At 44.6% G+C, this 19,129-nt stretch overlaps 1 protein-coding gene across 3 annotated transcripts in view; it reads right to left on the bottom strand.

Annotated features, from left to right (window-relative positions):
• Positions 1–596: 596 nt before the first annotated feature.
• OPRM1 (opioid receptor mu 1) overlaps positions 597–19,129 on the bottom strand; it is a 158,992-nt gene continuing 140,459 nt past the window's right edge. For all 3 annotated transcript variants that reach the window (XM_072140977.1, XM_072140979.1, XM_072140978.1), the window contains one exon: positions 597–4,268. In XM_072140977.1, the coding sequence (XP_071997078.1) occupies positions 3,742–4,268 (527 nt within the window). In that variant the 3' untranslated portion in view covers positions 597–3,741. The remainder of the gene's footprint in view (positions 4,269–19,129) is intronic.

Genomic DNA, 19,129 nt, shown 5'->3' with positions numbered 1-19,129 from the left:
GATCAGAGTGCGATCAGGGTTTGGTCAGTGAAAAACGCGCATTTTGCATCAGAGTGCAATCAGTTTTCAGTCACAGTTTGTTCAGTGTCTCAGTTTTTCACGCGCGTTTTCAATGCAATTTCAATGCAATTTCAATGCGTTTTTCACGTGCAGAAAATGCGCGTGAAATGGACTCAGGACTGAGCTCTATCTTTTCTATGGTAATTGATGCGTGAAAAACGCATTGCACTTGCATTGCACTTGCAAGCGTCTCAGAGTGCAATGCGTTTTTGATGCGTCTCCATAGACTTGTTGGTGTGTTTTTCATGCGCGTGACTTGCAAAAGTAGAGCATGTCGAGATTTAAACGTGCGTTAAAAAAAACACGCGTGTGCGTGAAAAAAAATGCAAGTCTGAAAAGACCTATTGGTTACAATGGGTCAGAGTGCAATGCAAGTTCTGCGCGTCAAAAGCACGCACAGAAAACGCGCGTGAAAAACGCAAGTGTGAAAGGGGCCTAACAGGCAGATTGATTAGCTCACATTCGCAGATATGGTAGTCAAAACGCTTACAGTATGATAACAAATGAACACTCACAAAGCAGATACATTTTATTGAGATGATAAATGCTTTAAGAGAAAGTATAGAGTATACAACAGTGTATACATTATACACATAACATTACACTAACATCATAGCTCATTTACAAATATTTTGGTATAATAGGTCACATTCTACTGCAGCATGCCATGTATGGAGGAGGTGTACTACTCAGAATGTCTCTGCTGAGTGTGTAAGGAAGAGGTGTAGCGATCAACCGGTTTGTAGCGATCACGGCTCTGCTGTGGGATTATCAGGGTAGTGACATCTGCTAATTAGGTCTGTAATGGGGTATGTATAAGAGGAACTGAGGTTTTAAGGGACCTGGAGCTGTGTGTGACTCTCATATGTGACTGCTGACTTACTGTTGTATGTAATTGTGGGAAAGGCAGTCATGTGCAGTGCATTTAAGGATCCAAGAGGGGCAGATGTGGATAGACAGGGGTATGGAAATAATTTGAATGTAGCAGGGCTCTCTCTGTTTCTGGGGAACATCTAATAGTAAGGAGTGTCTTATAGTCTGAAAACTATGGTAATTGGTGATATAAAACTGGGTAATTAAAAAACTGGGTAATAAAAAAGGTAATTTTCCATTGAAAACTGCATGTTACATTTCAATATATGTAATGTTTAGAAATGTTTTAATTTTATAAAAATGAAGAACCACCGAATCACAGTTAATTCACTGAATTATAATTTGTACAGTACATGGATAGAGGAGCATGACTCTAGGTTCTAACAAAGTTCTAGGAATACAACGAAAATTAGTCATGATCCTCCCTTCAGACGCTGCAAAATGCATTAATCAATGAATTTGCTTTGACTTGAGTGTTTCTTTAAACATAGTACTTTTAAAGTTTTATCTAGGGATCATTCATCTATGCACAAAATATATTTTACCATATTTACATGAAATATTCATAAGGCATCACACAGCAAGGCTAAGAACTGTTCTCATTGGGGCACATTTACTAAGGGTCCGCAGCCGCGAATCCGTCGGGTTTTTCCCGAATATTTCCGCTTTGCGCTGTATTTCACTGGATTGTGGCGCACGCGATTGATTTTTGGCCGACTTTCGCGCGACAGAAATCGGGGGGCGTGGCCACCGGACAACCCGAAGGATTCGGAAAAACCGCAGAATTTAAAAAGCCATTTGTGTCACAAGATCAAGCACTCACATACACCAGAAAAAAGCAGGTGAACTCCAGCGGACCTCGGCACAGCAGCGACACCTGGTGAATATCGGCGCACGGACCTTAGTGAATCCCGGCAGAACCCGAATCAGCGCCGGAGAACCCGCCGCTGGATCGCGACTGGACCGGGTAAGTAAATGTGCCCCATTGTGTGCAATTAACAATTTGACATAAAACAAAGCAATAAAATAAGCAAATGTCATGTGCTCTATTACTATTGGTTACTATATTTTTATATATGTGAATGCTTAAGCTTACATGATTATGTCATCATGGACAGATTACATATAGCTGAAGATTTAAGCCACACCATCAGGAAAAGCCAAAAGTGAAGTGGAATAAAATGAAACAAAAAATGTATTATTTCTCCAACAATGCTGAAATTCCAAACTGTTATAAAAGCTAAATGTATTTTTCTATTGCTGATTGTGTATATTAGATGAATCTTTAATGCAATTTTTTCCAAGAGTATTTTTTTAATCAAATAATTTATAAAATTTTCTTAAAGTACTACATATAAGTTACATGCATTTCATTTGTCCATGACCAGCATTTCCACCCACAAATTATTGGTGTTGGCATGCAAATGGCACCTGTCCGTTTAATAAAACTTCAATACGTTAGTTTGTTTACATGTATGTGAAACAGTCAACAGATACTGCACTGGATATGAAGAAGGCCCATTTGTTCAATAAAAACTCTTTCAAGGTAAAAAGTTCCATTAGCTCCAAAGTATTTACTTGCCTCTTAGATAATGCTGACATTATTGGCTTTGTACTATGGCTTTTAGTTTGTTGGAGAATCACTGTCGTTTCCAAAAACAACAATTACACTCCTGCTCTTTGATTGGCTTGTTTACCAACCTTTTTATTTATTTTTCTGGAATGTTACTAAGCATTCATTAGAACATACTGTATATTACCAAACTGGATTTAAGTAATATTAATTTTTAAATTAGCACAGACAATATTATAAGGAAATAGGTGTCTTCAGAAACCCACAAATAGAGAGATTTTTAACAACTTTAAATGTCCAATTTTCCAACCCATTGTAAACTTGTTTTAAAGGATCCAATTTACCTATAGTTTTTAATAATTTATTTTTATATTATAGTCCTTGGTATTTTACATGTGTACATCTATAATAAATATTTGCTATGCAACAAACAATTGTTGCTGAATCAAAGAAAATACCAGCTCTTGGCAGTGACAATCTTTATCTCCTTCTAAAAGTGTTAAAGGAAACCTACCACTTCTGAAGGTAGGTATGAGATGTAAACACCGGGCACCAGCTCAGGGTGAGCTGGTGCCGGAGCTTACCTTAGCTAGTGTTTTAAACCGCTGTATCGCGGTTTAAACACATTGGGGCACATTTACTAAGGGTCCGTAGCCGCGAATCCGTCGGGTTTTTCCCGAATATTTCCGCTTTGCGCTGTATTTCACTGGATTGTGGCGCACGCGATTGATTTTTGGCGCAATCGCGCCGACTTTCGCGCGACAGAAATTGGGGGGTGTGGCCACCGGACAACCCGAAGGATTCGGAAAAAACGCAGAATTTAAAAAGCCATTTGTGTCGCAAGATCAAGCACTCACATACACCAGAAAAAAGCAGGTGAACTCCAGCGGACCTCAGCGCAGCAGCGACACCTGGTAAATATCGGTGCACGGACCTTAGTGAATCCCGGCAGAACCCGAATCAGCGCCGGAGAACCCGCCGCTGGATCGCGACTGGACCGGGTAAGTAAATGTGCCCCATTTTGATTTACAGCCCCAAGGTAGCTTCGGCGCTGCGCGCGGTCGTGCGCGCGTGACGCCCCCGGCACTTCCTATTGCCAAACAATACATGTACATTTTCTATTTAAGTCTCATTCCATCAGTAAATTAAAGCCCAGTAGTTATCTGAGTAACTTCTGAAGTCATGTCATCCCTTGCAGGAACTCCTGAATCCAGACATGACATTTCCACGGCTAGTCATACCTGATGGTTAGTCCTATCCACTGTGTTGGCAGTGGATACATGGTCACGCGTATTGTGACGCATGCGGGTAGAATTCTGCTGCTCAATGGTTGAAGATGTAGGGATGCAAAACTCTCTGAAGCATCTTTTAAAGTTCTCATCTAAAAAAGCATAAAGGACTGGATTAAGGCAGCTGTTTGTGTAACCTAGAGCAATGCAAACATGCCAGGTCACTGTTTGAAATAGAGAAGGAGGAATATTGATCAAGGCTTTAATAATCACATAAATGTGAATTGGAGTCCAACAGACAATAAAGACAGCAACAACAACAAGGACCATCCTGGTTATTCTTCTTAGGTTTCTGTCCTTTTCTTTGGATCCAGAAAGCATTCTGACACTTTTAAGTCGTAAGATCATCATCCCATAACACACTGTTATAATTAGGACTGGCATAATAAAAGCAAATATGAAGACACATATTTTAAGGAGGTTGTCCCAGTACCATGAAGGATGTGGAAATATGAGGGCACAATCAGTTGATCCTTAAAAACAGAAAATAAATATTAGTGCAATTTTTATGTCTTCTTTAGTATATTTCAATTAGAACGTTTTTAGAAATACCAAACATTTTATACATGAGCTCCAATCTGGGCACAGTACAACTTGATTATATAATTAGATCAACCCATGGTAGTAAAAAAAGTGCTCTTTTCCATCTACAAATATGGCAGACAGAATAAATCATTGGATCAACATTCCATCCAAAGAAACCAGTTCCAGCAACTTTGTTGGATGATGATCTCTCCAGCACTGACCATAGTTCACATATCTCTCCAGCACCCATCTTCACACATATTGTCACCCCTGTAACCTAATCAGCGATTGGTTCCCATTAAAGCTCAAAGGGACTCACAGGCATGTTATATAATATCCCCTATTACCCCCAGGGCCGTATTTACCACTTGCCACTAAATGTAACTATAATGCTCAGAGAAGCAAACTAGATGGTTTAGCTTTCACAGAGTGGGAAAATTAAACATAAAATTGTGGAACATTTATCTGTATACATAACGGAAGCATAACAGTAGAAATACCTTTATGCATGCAAAGTGTATGGGAGCTGATGGCTTTCAATTCATTTGAGCTTGGTTCTGTTACCCAATCTTTAACCTTAATCTTGGTTCTGTAACCATATGTATAAAGTAAACTGGATTCTAAAATTGAATCTATAGACTAATCTTGGATTCATCACTATCTATAGAGTAAGCTTAGTTCTGTTACGTATTTATCTATACATGGTTCTGTTACCATATTTTTACAATAAGCTTGGTTCTGTTACCATATAAAGTAAGCTTGGTTTTGTTGACTTATCTATACAGTAAGTTTGGTCATAAATAGTGTAGCTTGATTGCTTCATGTTTTGTATGTTAATGTATAATAGGGCAACTGGTATCTGGGCTCTCACACAAAACTCGTTTTTTGGAATAGTAAAATATTCCATGTTTCCACAGAAAATATGCCACTGTAAAAGATGTTCTACAGCAGCTTATTTCTTGCTTTTGAACAAAAAGAACACATGCATGTAATTTTGAGAGTTAAGAGTGCATTTTAAATATTTTATAGAGTGTGATATAGTGGCACCAATAGGGGGGGGGAGCACTTGAAGTGCTAAAGACAGCTTTAAAGGCGGCCCTGATTACACCCTGTTGGAGTTGTAAATAAATTAAATCACCCTATTCAGTGAATGTTTTAACAGAAAAAATGTTTAAATATGAAAATCACAGATTTTTTCCCATTTCTACATCTCTAGAAACTGTTAAAAAGCTAGAAAGAACAGGGATCTCATTGTCACTAATGGGTGGAGCACCAGGATGAGCAATGCTGCTCCTTTCGTTGTATGGGAGTGACCGAAATTAGTTTTATGGGAGTGACTTGCTTGGCAATTTCTGTCACTTCTATACAATTGAATGGGGTGGTTGAATGCATGCACAACCTGGTGGCCCTTTGCTCATTACCTGATGGAGTGCCATCAAGCACTGAAAACAGGGTCCCAGCAGTCAGCAATCAACACAGTTATAACTGTATATTTACAATTATAAGGTTGATTGCAGACTGCTGGGACCCTGTTTTCATTACTTGATGGCACTCCATTAGGAAATTAGGACATTAGAACAACCTCCTTAAACTTTTTCTTTATCTTATACAATATGATTTATTTATTTGTGAAGTCCATACACACAATGGTCCACATGTATCAAAAACAGTCTAAACTGCATTATGTGCAGTTTGCCTGTAAAGTGTGCAGTGCGTGTGCCAGATTCAGGCATTGTGGGGCATGTTCTTCATGAATGTGGCACTGCTCTGGCAGAGTAAACCAACTGTGCACCAGAACGTCCCTATAAAAGCAGAATTTTGTGTTGGGTTGGGTATAGTGTAGCCGCAACACAAATGAGTCGCGTGCGAGACACGTGACACTTCTTCAATACATGTGCAAGAACTGTGTGCGAAGTCCGTCAGAAAAATGTCTCTCACTCTCCCTGCCTGTCTCTCTGTCACTCAATCAGGCTTCCTCTCTCATTCTGCCTTTCTCTCACTCTCCCTGTCTGTCTTATGCTCATTGCCTATAGTAACCAATCAAAGCTCAGAGCTCAGATGTATCACTGTTTTAATGGACACTATTCAATAAAATCACCTTAGTAATCTAGGTATTATTGGACCCTGTCCAGTAAGGTCCAGAGTAGGTGTTATTGTCAGTGAAAAACACACTAATATGTACATCATAAAAATGCTTATGTCAGTGAATAGTGTCTAGCATTGGAAATGTGCTGTCACAATATAATTTGGTAAAGCAGGCATTTTAAAATGAGGAATTAAAGAACAGGGACTTGGCCTTAGTGCTTGTCTGGTGGGGTTGATGCAGCAGGGGTTTCAGAGAGAGGATGTGTTCTGACTCTACCTGCTTAAAGTTCCTCTGGTGCAAATAGGTGCCATTGGGGCACATTTACTTACCCGGTCCAGTCGCGATCCAGCGGCGGGTTCTCCGGCGCTTATTCGGGTTCTGCCCGGATTCACTAAGGTCCGTGCGCCGATATTCACCAGGTGTCGCTGCTGCGCCGAGGTCCGCCGGAGTTCACCTGCTTTTTTCTGGTGTATGTGAGTGCTTGATCTTGCGACACAAATGGCTTTTTAAATTCCGCGGTTTTTCCGAATCCTTCGGGTTGGCCGGTGCCCCCCCCCCCCGATTTCTGTCGCGTGAAAGTTGGCCAAAAATCAATCGCGTGCGCCACAATCCCGTGAAATACAGCGCAAAGCGGAAATATTCGGGAAAAACCCGACGGATTCGCGGCTGCGGACCCTTAGTAAATGTGCCCCATTGTGTGCAATATGTATTGATAGGACCCAATAGGTCACATGTAGTTGAGGCATTGGTCAATTACATGGTAGGCAGTGCATCACCTTCCTTCAGATTATCTTAGCCATGCTGACCCTCAGTTGGAAGTGCAGAACCCTCCAACTCACCCCACTTCAAAGTATCAAAGACATTTCAGCTACAAGTCATGGGGCAGTCACTCCTTCTGTACTATGACTTCCCCAGCTGGTATTCCAATTCCCCATCCACCTGACCTAGTAGCAGGTAGAGGTCCAAGATTCCCAAGACCTAGTATAGGAGGATAAGGGTGTGGATTGTGGACCTATGATGTTTATGAAATTCAACTGCCAATGGCTGTGGCTTTCTGCGATGGAGAAGGTAGGTATCGGTGAGGGCTCAATGGTAGATGAAGCAAAGGGTAATCATCCTAGACCAGAAATGGGCGGAAGGTAGTGATACTTCAGACAAAGAGGAAGTGGCCAGGAAGCCATGGGCAGCTGGCAAAATAAGTGAAAGGGAGCCAAGGCACAGCGGTCAGCCTCTAGCCATGTCATCGACAGCTACTGCCAATGCTCAGTTACCCATGAAACAATGGCCATCCCACAGGGTGTCTGCAGCATGGCATTTTTTTCACAGAACTCAGAAGATAGAACAAGTGTCATTTGCACACCATGCTACTGGCCCATAAAGCATGGCTAAAACCTTAAACATTCTATGACAATGTAATAGAAGGCAAGAGCTGACTCACAGTGCAGCGTAGCAGAAAAGATTCTGCACACTTTTTGATGGCGATGTATGGGCATTACACTGGCTTGCGCAATCATTACACAGTGAGTGAATGTTACATATCAATACCTCTATAATAGCAATCTTTACTTTTGAAGGGTTGCCTTTCAGGTCAATAATACACAATAAACCAGTCCTTATGAATCGGACACTAGTGTGAATTGCGTCTTGTTTCTACTTCAGTATAACTTAATTTCTCCCGCTAGAGGTTCCAAATGTGTGTGTGTTTGTGTCATGAGGGTACTCATAAACCCTGATATTGTGCTCTAGTAGTCTTTTTAATATATGCAAGTCATTTTCAGCAATACCAATAAAAGTTATATTTTAAAATGTATCTTGCCACTTCTCCCTATATATTTCCACCTTCTAAAATATTTACATGTTTACTGGTGGTGTACACCTTGGCAAGAATACACTGGGGGTCATTTACTAAGGGCCCGACATGTTACCCGAATATTTCCGATTTGCGCCGATTTTCCCTGAATTGCCCTGGGATTTTGGTGCACGCGATCGGATTGTGGCATATCGGCGCCGGCAAGCACGCGACGGAAATCGAGGGCATGGCTGAACGAAAACTCAACGGATTCGGAAAAACCGCCGCATTTAAAAAAAAAATGTATCGCGAAAATTGCACTTACCTTCACTCAGCCCGGATCGGTGTATTGCAGTGCGTTCCAATGCTCTTCAGCGCAACTGGTGGAAGTTGGAGGAACTACCTTAATAAATCCTGGCCGGACCCGAATCCAGTGCAGAGAACGCGCCGCTGGATCGCAAATGGGCCAGGTAAGTAAATCTGCCCCACTGTGCTTGTAGTACATCATTAAATCTCTCCACACAGGGAAATCATTTCCAATCAAGCAGGAGCTCTCCTGCACATCTGATTTTGTTGTTTATGTCATCAACTGTGCATGTGGCCTACAATATGTAGGTCGCACAATCCAATCCCCCCGTGTGAGGATGAATGGCCACCAACATAAAGCTAGAAGAGGGTTCCTAAAACAGAGCCTTTCTAAACACCTCACATAAGGAAACTATTGCTCTTTCAGAGATCTAACACTCACCCTGATCAAACGGATACCCGAAGAGTGCAAAAATAGGATCAAAACCGTCAATAGATGCAAGTCATATTGGATTTTTAAATTAGGCACCCTACACACGAATGGCCTTAAATCAGTAATTGACTTTGTGTAGCCTGTTAAATATGGTTCTGTTATCTTGCTAACATGTTTCCTTATCTCATTATTACACATCTCAGAACGTTGCAGCGGCAGTCCCTCGTTCCGACGTAACATCCTTCGCCTATTAGGAAGTTTATTCCTTCCAGACTTCCGTACTTCCCACGTGATATGTGACGTGCACTGGTCGCCTAGAGACCTGAACGCACCTCAAGACACACTACAGTCACTGTGTCTACTAAGTGTGTGTTCGTTGCTTAGTGGCCCCAATACTTCCGGCTTCCAGTTAGAACCCCATAGCTCCAGTAACCCTTACGTGACCATCTGAACCTTCATGATCCTGTGTTGGTTTTATTAAGGTTTCATTTATTATTTTTAATATATGAATTGCGGTGGAATTAACTAAATTAACTTAATTAGCAATTTACAAATGACCCGCAGGAAGGACTATTTCAAAACGAGGCTGTCCGGACAATGCCCTTTTTTTTATTTGTTCCATATAATTATGTTTGTATATAATCATATGATACATATTATATAATTATATATAATAATTGTATATGAGTTCATTGTCAACCATGGAACATTGTGGACACGAAGGATCAAGCACTGAGCCGAAACGCGTTGCATCTGTTTTAATTATTATTATTTTATCTGTCACAATAAAACATTTAACTCAAATCTTGAGTTTCATTTTATATGGATACACTGAGCACCGGAACTTCCCCTGGCCTATACCGGATATCTCCACTATACTTCTGCGATCCCATCTACTGGAACGGGAACTGCTAACTTCGAGAGACCACCGGCTGCTGGTGCAGAACCACTTTTTCTATATGCACTTTCATTTTATGCCATCAGGTGAGCGGAACTCCTATCAAATGTGATTTGTACCTACCTGCTTATACGTATTTCACGAGGTCTGCGTGTCCTGTCTGTCTCATCCTTTGTCTCCCTGGACACTCCTCAGGTGTCTCACCAGCTCTTTGCATCACCATTTTGAGGTTGGTATCCCCTATTGTTGAAACTTTTTTTGATGGCTTTCTTTGAGTAAAAAAGCATCAATTCTGTACTGGATTTTTCTACTCTTTTTTGTTGGTCACTGTATAGCCTGGTAATCATGTTATCTTTATTCTATGGGTAAATATGATTACGAGGATATCATACTTGAATATTTTTTCTTACATTTTACTAAATTTGCCAAATAAAACCCTAATGTGTGGAAAAATCTATCATTTTTGCATTGCCGTCTTCCAAGTGGCATAACATTTTTACTTTTTTGGCTGTGGAGCTGATTGAAGGCTTGTTTTTTTGCGAGACATGTTGTACTTTGCAACAGTATAATTTTGGAGTACATTTGTTTTTTGATCACTTTTTTATTGCATTTTTTGTGGGATTCAATAGGTAAAAATCATAATGTTCCGGGTGTTACACTGGAATCACACTGTGTTTCCCGATACAGGTTCGGCTCAGATCTTGAGCTGAACCGGCTTCAGCTCTGCGCCCGATATATTGGACACTGAGTGCTACGTCACTGCCCTCAGCGTCCGATATATCAGACGCTGAGCGGGAAGGTGTTAATACCCCTTACTTAGTGGGAGTTTCCCACATATTACAGCTCTATTAAGACTGTATGCTATTGTACATGATGCTATATCAACATCTGGCTCTCCTTCTTAATGATCAAGAAAATAGAGGCAGAAGAAATAATGTCCATTTTAAGGGCCTTCCTAAGTGCCTCCCTAATGATAACCTTCTACAAAGGGCAACGTTCATCTTCAACAAATTACTATGCCATCCACTCAACGCAGAACTACTTATAGATTGCATTCATAGAGTGTCAAGGATGTCAGCTGCAGACACGCCTTCACCAAGAGACGTACTCTGACGCCTTCATTACTTTACTGATAAAGAAAATAACACCCGTGCAGCCTGCTCCAAGGGAACAGTCCAGATAGACAGAGCTGAGATTTCCATCTACCCTTATGTTTCTACCGGTACTCTAATAATGAGACGTTTGCTGCAGCCGCTGCTGCAGAGTATCAAGGAGATGGGAGCCACATATCGCTGGGGTCACCCTTTTCACTTAATTATCAGACACAACAGCAACAATTTTTTCTAAGGAAACCGGAAGATCTACCGGACATTTTTCTCTTCTTCAACACTACCTTGTCAGACCACGCGCTGACCTCAATTTCCATCTCACTTCCAAACCCCTCAGACTTCCAGTGGCAGTGGAAGCTTAACGCCTTCCTCCTATAGGACCCCCTGGTCTTAGACAACATCAAAAGTTTGATAGTCACACAATTTGACAGGACCACGGTGGAAGACGTGAACCCTTGCATAGCATGGGAGGGACATAAATTCAATGCACGTAGGATCCTCATCACACATGGCAGTCATTGCAAGAGAGAGAGGGCACAGGCCATTGCCACACTACTAGACCAAATTAAATTACTTGAGCTCTCATATAAATGATCACCTTCTCCCGACATTAGGGCTTTTCTGATATCGGCTAGAGAATCCCTGCGAAGCCTATTGATTGACAAGGCTAAAACCACTCTAGCCAAATGTAGGAGACATTTCTACGAATACAGTAACAAATGCGGCAGAACCCTGGCCAGGGCTCTGCGAGAACAACAATCTCACAAGTATTGTCAGAACTCGCAAATTGTTCTGATGGGATCAGGTTTCAAGCTTCTTGCTGGATAACCAAAGACGAAGTAGGTTTTCCTGTCATTTTGTAGGGTCCCTCAGGGACTGTCAGATAGGTTCCTGATAGTGAGTTAGCCCTTTCCAGGGTGATTTATCTGCTTTAGACAGGGCCTTAGCCCGCAGGGACGTTGCAGGGTGAGTTTGCCACCACCTACATAGTCTGACAGCTAGCGCCAAGCCTGGTTGTGATTGCACGGTTGCTGGACAGGTACTGACATGTATGTTTCCAAAATCTCTTCCCCATTGGGCGCGTTATTACACCTCAGTCAGGAAATAGCAGTTACCTTTAGGGATTACTAACAGTTACTATACAACCTAGCACTAGCGCCCTCCCAACGGACTAGAGTCCGTTGCAAGTACATTACAGAATCAGGCCTCCCCGTCTTGATGGATGAGGAGGCAGAGGCTCTTGAGACCCCTATAATGGGACTTGAATTCAAGAATGCCCTATAGGGAACACAGACTGGTAAGGCCCCTGGACCAGACGGTTTCTTGTTGCCCTACTACATGACGTTCGCAGGGGTGCACCTAGCCTTTCTGCTGCCTGAGGCGAGCTATAAAAAGACGCCCCCCCCCCGACTCCATATATGTAATATATCAAGGAGTGTCAGGACCAGACCCAGATGCAAAATACATAGAGCATCCCACCGTGTACTATAGAATAAACACAGCGAGCTACTACAAAGGACAAATACATACAACAATCCGCCATACAATATAAAATCAATACAGCGTGCCGCCATATACCATATAATACATACAGCCTGCCGCCATATACCATATAATACATACAGCGTGCCCCCATATACCATATAATACATACAGCGTGCCGCCATATACCATATAATACATACAGCGTGCCGCCATATACCATATAATACATACAGCGTGCCCCCATATACCATATAATACATACAGCGTGCCCCCATATACCATATAATACATACAGCGTGCCGCCATATACCATATAATACATATAGCGTGCCGCCATATACCATATAATACATACAGCGTGCTGCCATATACCATATAATACATACAGCGTGCTGCCATATACCATATAATACATACAGCGTGCCCCCATATACCATATAATACATACAGCGTGCCGCCATATACCATATAATACATACAGCGTGCCGCCATATACCATATAATACATACAGCGTGCCGCCATATACCATATAATACATACAGCGTGCCCCCATATACCATATAATACATACACTGTGCCCCCATATACCATATAATACATACACTGTGCCACCATATACCATATAATACATACACTGTGCCACCATATACCATATAATACATACAGCGTGCCCCCATATACCATATAATACATACAGTGTGCTGCCATATACCATATAATACATACAGCATGCTGCCATATACCATATAATACATACAGCGTGCCCCCATATACCATATAATACATATAGTGTGCAGCCATATACCATATAATACATACAGCATGTCCCCATATACCATATAATACATACAGTGTGCCCCCATATACCATATAATACATACAGCGTGCCTCCATATACCATATAATACATACAGCGTGCCCCCATATACCATATAATACATACAGCGTGCCCCCATATACCATATAATACATACAGCGTGCCGCCATATACCATATAATACATACAGCGTGCCGCCATATACCATATAATACATACAGCGTGCTGCCATATACCATATAATACATACAGCGTGCCGCCATATACCATATAATACATACAGCGTGCCGCCATATACCATATAATACATACAGCGTGCCTCCATATACCATATAATACATACAGCGTGCCGCCATATAGTATATTTTACATGGTGGCACACTGAATGTACACACATACATACACATATATAAACAGTATATACATCAAATATACAGACATACATATACAGAATCTATATATTACACACATACAAACACACACAGACACATCTATGCATAGATACATTCATACACACACATATATATACACATACATAGAAGTTACCTTCACTCTTTTCTTCTTTTCTCGTCGGCCTTGTCCTCCGGGGGGGGGGGGGGTTGCCGGGGAGGTGAGAACCGCAGCCGGGGTGGGGAAGGGGGGTAAGGGGATGTCGGAGCCGGAGGGGGGGGCGGAAACGGAGCGGGGGGGGGGCGGAAACGGAGCGGGGGGGGGGGGGACGACCAGCGCGGACACTGGGCTGGGGCAGGGACTGGTACCTGTGCCGGGCGGTCGGATGTGGTAGGCGGGCCTCGGGGGTGGAAGCGTCGGCTGGCGCACAGGTACATGTGCCGGCCGCGCACGTGTTGAATGGATGGGCGGGACGCGCATTTGCCCGCGCATTTGTACCTGTGCCGGGTGTTTGGATATGAAGGGCGGGCCGCTGGGGGAAGTGTCGGCCTGCGCGCTGGTACAGGTGCCGGCCGGCGGCGGGTGAATATGATGGGCGGCGGTAATGTTGGGGGGGGAGTTTGGGGGGCGGTAAGATGTGCCGGCTGGAACACTTGCCAGCGGGCGGGAGCCCGACGCCGCCCCCTAGTCTAGCAGGAGGCGCGCCGCCTGAGGCGAGAATCTCAACTCGCCTCATGGCAGGTGCGCCCCTGGACGTTCGCAAAACATCGATCAGCCTGGAGACCTCCCTCTTCCTCCTCCACCATTGTGACATGTCTGTACAGCGGTAGAAAAAAATCTCTCATTCGCTTCCTCATCTTCGCTGTGAGGACCTGCATCTCGCTGCTGTTGAAGCAAACTGTGCCACCAACAATGAGAATGTGGACAGCGAAAGTAAACGACCTGATGCTCACGGAAGACCTTACTTCCTCTGTTCGTGGAACTTATGATAGATTCCAAAAAACATGGCAACCCTAGATACAATTCAAACTTTCTTCAGAATATCGAGAGCTTCTGTCGAACCCCTAGTGACTGGTCAAGGCTCCCTACTGCTGTCTATGTGAAACCAGGTGGGGCCACAGCCCCACTGGTAACTGTGATGTGGAAGGACCAATACCTGTCCCCAACAGCTCTGGTAACATTTTTCCATTTATGGTAGTAGACTGTGCCACTTGGTACCTGGAAGCGCTTGCTCTGTCCCTATGGGCTAACTAGGTGGCCACCACTTTCTTAGAGATACTCTCCTGGGTGGATTTCCCCGTGGGAAATGCTCTTTGACAGAGTAAACCAGTTGATGTCACTATTGCTGGATTCCCTCTGTAAGCAAATACAGGTGGCCTGGAGGCCAGCCCCTACCCCCTACAGACCAATGGCCTTTGTGAATGGTTAAATGGCACCCTAAAGCCATTAGGATGTTAGGAGCTTAGGATGTTGACCAAGACCCAGTGGTGAAACTGGGAGAGGTACCCACACCTGCCATTTGCCAACCGGGAGGTTCCACAGGTTTTAACAGGTTTCTGCCCAAGAGATGGGTGAATTTGTTAAAATTAGTTTCATCCCGATTCGCCGAATTATTTGAAAAAATTCGATTTGACCCGAATCGAATCAAAATGAATCACATGTAACAGACATTTCCTGGCTGCAGAGAGCCTGTAGGGTGTTGTAGAACATTGTGCCATGCTTAAATATGCATAAGGAGCGTGGTTTGGTCTTCAAACAATGCTGTGTTTTAGTATGACACGCACATGACAGCCTCGGCTCTTAGAATCGCTTCACTCTTCACTTGCATGTGCACTTACATAGGCCAACTTCCCCAAATAAGCGAAGCGGGAATGCAGCCTGACAAGGTAACATCTGTGCCAGCTCGAAAGGACTGAGCTGAGAGCCAAGATCCCACTATAACATCAAAGAGTGCAATCTTTTTACACTGAGTTGCCCAATGATATAGTGTGAAGGTGGCATCAGAAGCAGCAAGAGCGAAAGAGTGGCATAATGATATAGTGTGTTGGTGGCATCAAAAGCAGCAGCAGGAGCCCGCAGAGTGGCACAATGATATAGTGTGAAGGTGGCATCAGAAGCAGCAGGAGCCAGCAGAGAGGCACAATGATATAGTGTGAAGGAGGCATCAGTAGCAGCAGGAGCCCGCAGAGTGGCACAATGATATAGTGTGAAGGTGGCATCAGAAGCAGCAGGAGCCCGCAGAGTGGCACAATGATATAGTGTTTTGGTGGCATCAGTAGCAGCAGGAGCCCGCAGAGTGGCACAATGATATAGTTTGAAGGTAGCATCAGAATTAGCAGGAGCCTGCAGAGTGGCACAATGATATAGTGTGTTGGTGGCATCAGTAGCAGCAGGAGCCCGCAGAGTGGCAGAGTGGCACAATGATATAGTGTGAAGGTGGCATCAGTAGCAACAGCAGCAGGAGGAGCCAACAGAGTGGCACAATGATATAGTGTTTTGGTGGCATCAGAAGCAGCAGGAGCCCGCAGAGTGGCACAATGATATAGTGTGAAGGTGGCATCAGAAGCAGCAGGAGCCCGCAGAGTGGCACAATGATATAGTGTGAAGGTGGCATCAGTAGCAGCAGGAGCCCGCAGAGTGGCACAATGATATAGTGTGAAGGTGGCATCAGAAGCAGCAGGACCCCGCAGAGTGGCACAAAGATATAGTGTGAAGGTGGCATAAGTAGCAGCAGGAGCCCGCAGAGTGGCGCAATGATATAGTGTGAAGGTGGCATCAGAAGCAGCAGGAGCCCACAGAGTGGCAAAATGATATAGTGTGAAGGTGGCATCAGTAACTGCAGCAGTAGCAGCAGGAGCCGGCAGAGTGGCACAATGATATAGTGTGAAGGTGGCATCAGTAGCAACAGCAGAAGCAGGAGGAGCCCACAGAGTGGCACAATGATATAGTGTTTTGGTGGCATCAGAAGCAGCAGGAGCCCGCAGAGTGGCACAATGATATAGTGTGAAGGTGGCATCAGAAGCAGCAAGAGCAGCAGAGTGGAACAATGATATAGTGTGTTGGTGGCATCAAAAGCCACAGCAGGAGGCCGCAGAGTGGCACAATGAAATAGTGTGAAGGTGCCATCAGTAGCAGCAGGAGCCCGCAGAGTGGCACAATGATTTAGTGTGAAGGTGGCATCAGTAGCAGGAGGAGCCCGCAGAGTGGCACAATGATATAGTGGGGGTCTTTTACTAAGGGTCTGATTAGCGTTTTCCCGACGTGTTTCCGATGTGTGCCAATTTTTCCTGCATTGTCCCGGGATTTTGGCGCACGCGATCGGATTGTGGCGCATCGGCGCTGGCATGCAAGCGACGGAAATCAGGGGCCTGGCCAAACGAAAAAAACCCGCCGTATTTAAAAAAAAAAAAGTGTTGCGGGACTCGCGCTTACCTTCACTCGGTCCGGCTTGGTGAAGATCAGTGCATTCCGGGGAACTTCAGCGCAGCAATGCCACCTGGTAGACATCGGAGGAACTGCCTAATGAATCCCGCCCGGACCCAAATCCACCGCAGAGAACGCGCTGCTGGATCGCGAATGGACCGGGTAAGTAAATCTGCCCAAGTGTGTTGGTGGCATCAGAAGCAGCAGGATCCTGCAGAGTTGCACAATGATATAGTGTGAAGATGATATCAGAAGCAGCAAGAGCGGCAGAGTGGCATAATGATATAGTGTGTTGGTGGCATCAAAAGCAGCAGGAGCCCGTAGAGTGGCACAATGATATAGTGTGAAGGGGGCATCAGAAGCAGCAAAAGCCCGCCGAGTGGCACAATGATATAGTGTGAAGGTGGCATCAGTAGAAGCAGGAGCCCGCAGAGTGTGAAGGTGGCATCAGAAGCAGCAGGAGCCTGCAGAGTGGCACAATGATATAGTGTGAATGTGGCATCAGTAGAAGCAGGAGCCCGCAAAGTGGCACAATGATATAGTGTGAAGGTGGCATCAGAAGCAGCAGGAGCCTGCAGAGTGGCACAATAATATAGTGCGTTGGTGGCATCAGTAGCAGCAGGAGCCTGCAGAGTGGCACAATGATATAGTGTGAAGGTGGCATCAGAAGCACCAGGAGCAGGAGGAGCCCACAGAGTGGCACAATGATATAGTGTGTTGGTGGCATCAGAAGCAGCAGGAGCCCGCAGAGTGGCACAATGAAGGTGGCATCAGAAGCAGCAGCAGCAGGAGCCTGAAGAGTGGCACAATGATATAGTGTGAAGGTGCCATCAGAAGCAGCAGGAGCCTGCAGAGTGGCACAATGATATAGTGTGAAGGTGTCATCAGAAGCAGCAGGAGCCTGCAGAGAGGCACAATGATATAGTGTGAAGGTGGCATCAGAAGCAGCAGGAGCCTGCAGAGTGGCACCATGATATACTGTGGAGGTTACGGACTATTTCAGTCCCTGGTAAAGATGGTAGGAGGCAGATGAATGCCTAATGAATCTCGTCCGGACCCGAATCCACCGCAGAGAACGCGCTGCTGGATCGCGAATGGACCAGGTAAGTAAATCTGCCCAGCTGTGTTGGTGGCATCAGAAGCAGCAGGATCCTGCAGAGTTGCACAATGATATAGTGTGAAGATGATATCAGAAGCAGCAAGAGCGGCAGAGTGGCATAATGATATAGTGTGTTGGTGGCATCAAAAGCAGCAGGAGCCCGTAGAGTGGCACAATGATATAGTGTGAAGGGGGCGTCAGAAGCAGCAAGAGCCCGCAGAGTGGCACAATGATATAGTGTGAAGGTGGCATCAGTAGCAGCAGGAGCCTGCAGAGTGGCACAATGATATAGTGTGAAGGTGGCATCAAAAGCACCAGGAGCAAGAGGAGCCCACAGAGTGGCACAATGATATAGTGTGTTGGTGGCATAAGAAGCAGCAGGAGCCCGCAGAGTGGCACAATGAAGGTGGCATCAGAAGCAGCAGCAGCAGGAGCCTGCAGAGTGGCACAATGATATAGTGTGAAGGTGCCATCAGAAGCAGCAGGAGCCTGCAGAGAGGCACAATGATATAGTGTGAAGGTGGCATCAGAAGCAGCAGGAGCCTGCAGAGTGGCACCATGATATACTGTGGAGGTTACGGACTATTTCAGTCCCTGGTAAAGATGGTAGGAGGCAGATGAATGCCTAATGAATCTCGTCTGGACCCGAATCCACCGCAGAGAACGCGCTGCTGGATCGCGAATGGACCGGGTAAGTAAATCTGCCCAAGTGTGTTGGTGGCATCAGAAGCAGCAGGATCCTGCAGAGTTGCACAATGATATAGTGTGAAGATGATATCAGAAGCAGCAAGAGCGGCAGAGTGGCATAATGATATAGTGTGTTGGTGGCATCAAAAGCAGCAGGAGCCCGTAGAGTGGCACAATGATATAGTGTGAAGGTGGCATCAGAAGCAGCAAGAGCCCGCAGAGTGGCACAATGATATAGTGTGAAGGTGGCATCAGTAGAAGCAGGAGACCGCAGAGTGTGAAGGTG

This window comes from Engystomops pustulosus, chromosome 3, assembly GCF_040894005.1.
Source record: "Engystomops pustulosus chromosome 3, aEngPut4.maternal, whole genome shotgun sequence".
Taxonomy (NCBI): domain Eukaryota; kingdom Metazoa; phylum Chordata; class Amphibia; order Anura; family Leptodactylidae; genus Engystomops; species Engystomops pustulosus.
Note: the sequence above shows the minus strand (reverse complement) of the source record. Positions and strands in the feature narration are given on the sequence as shown.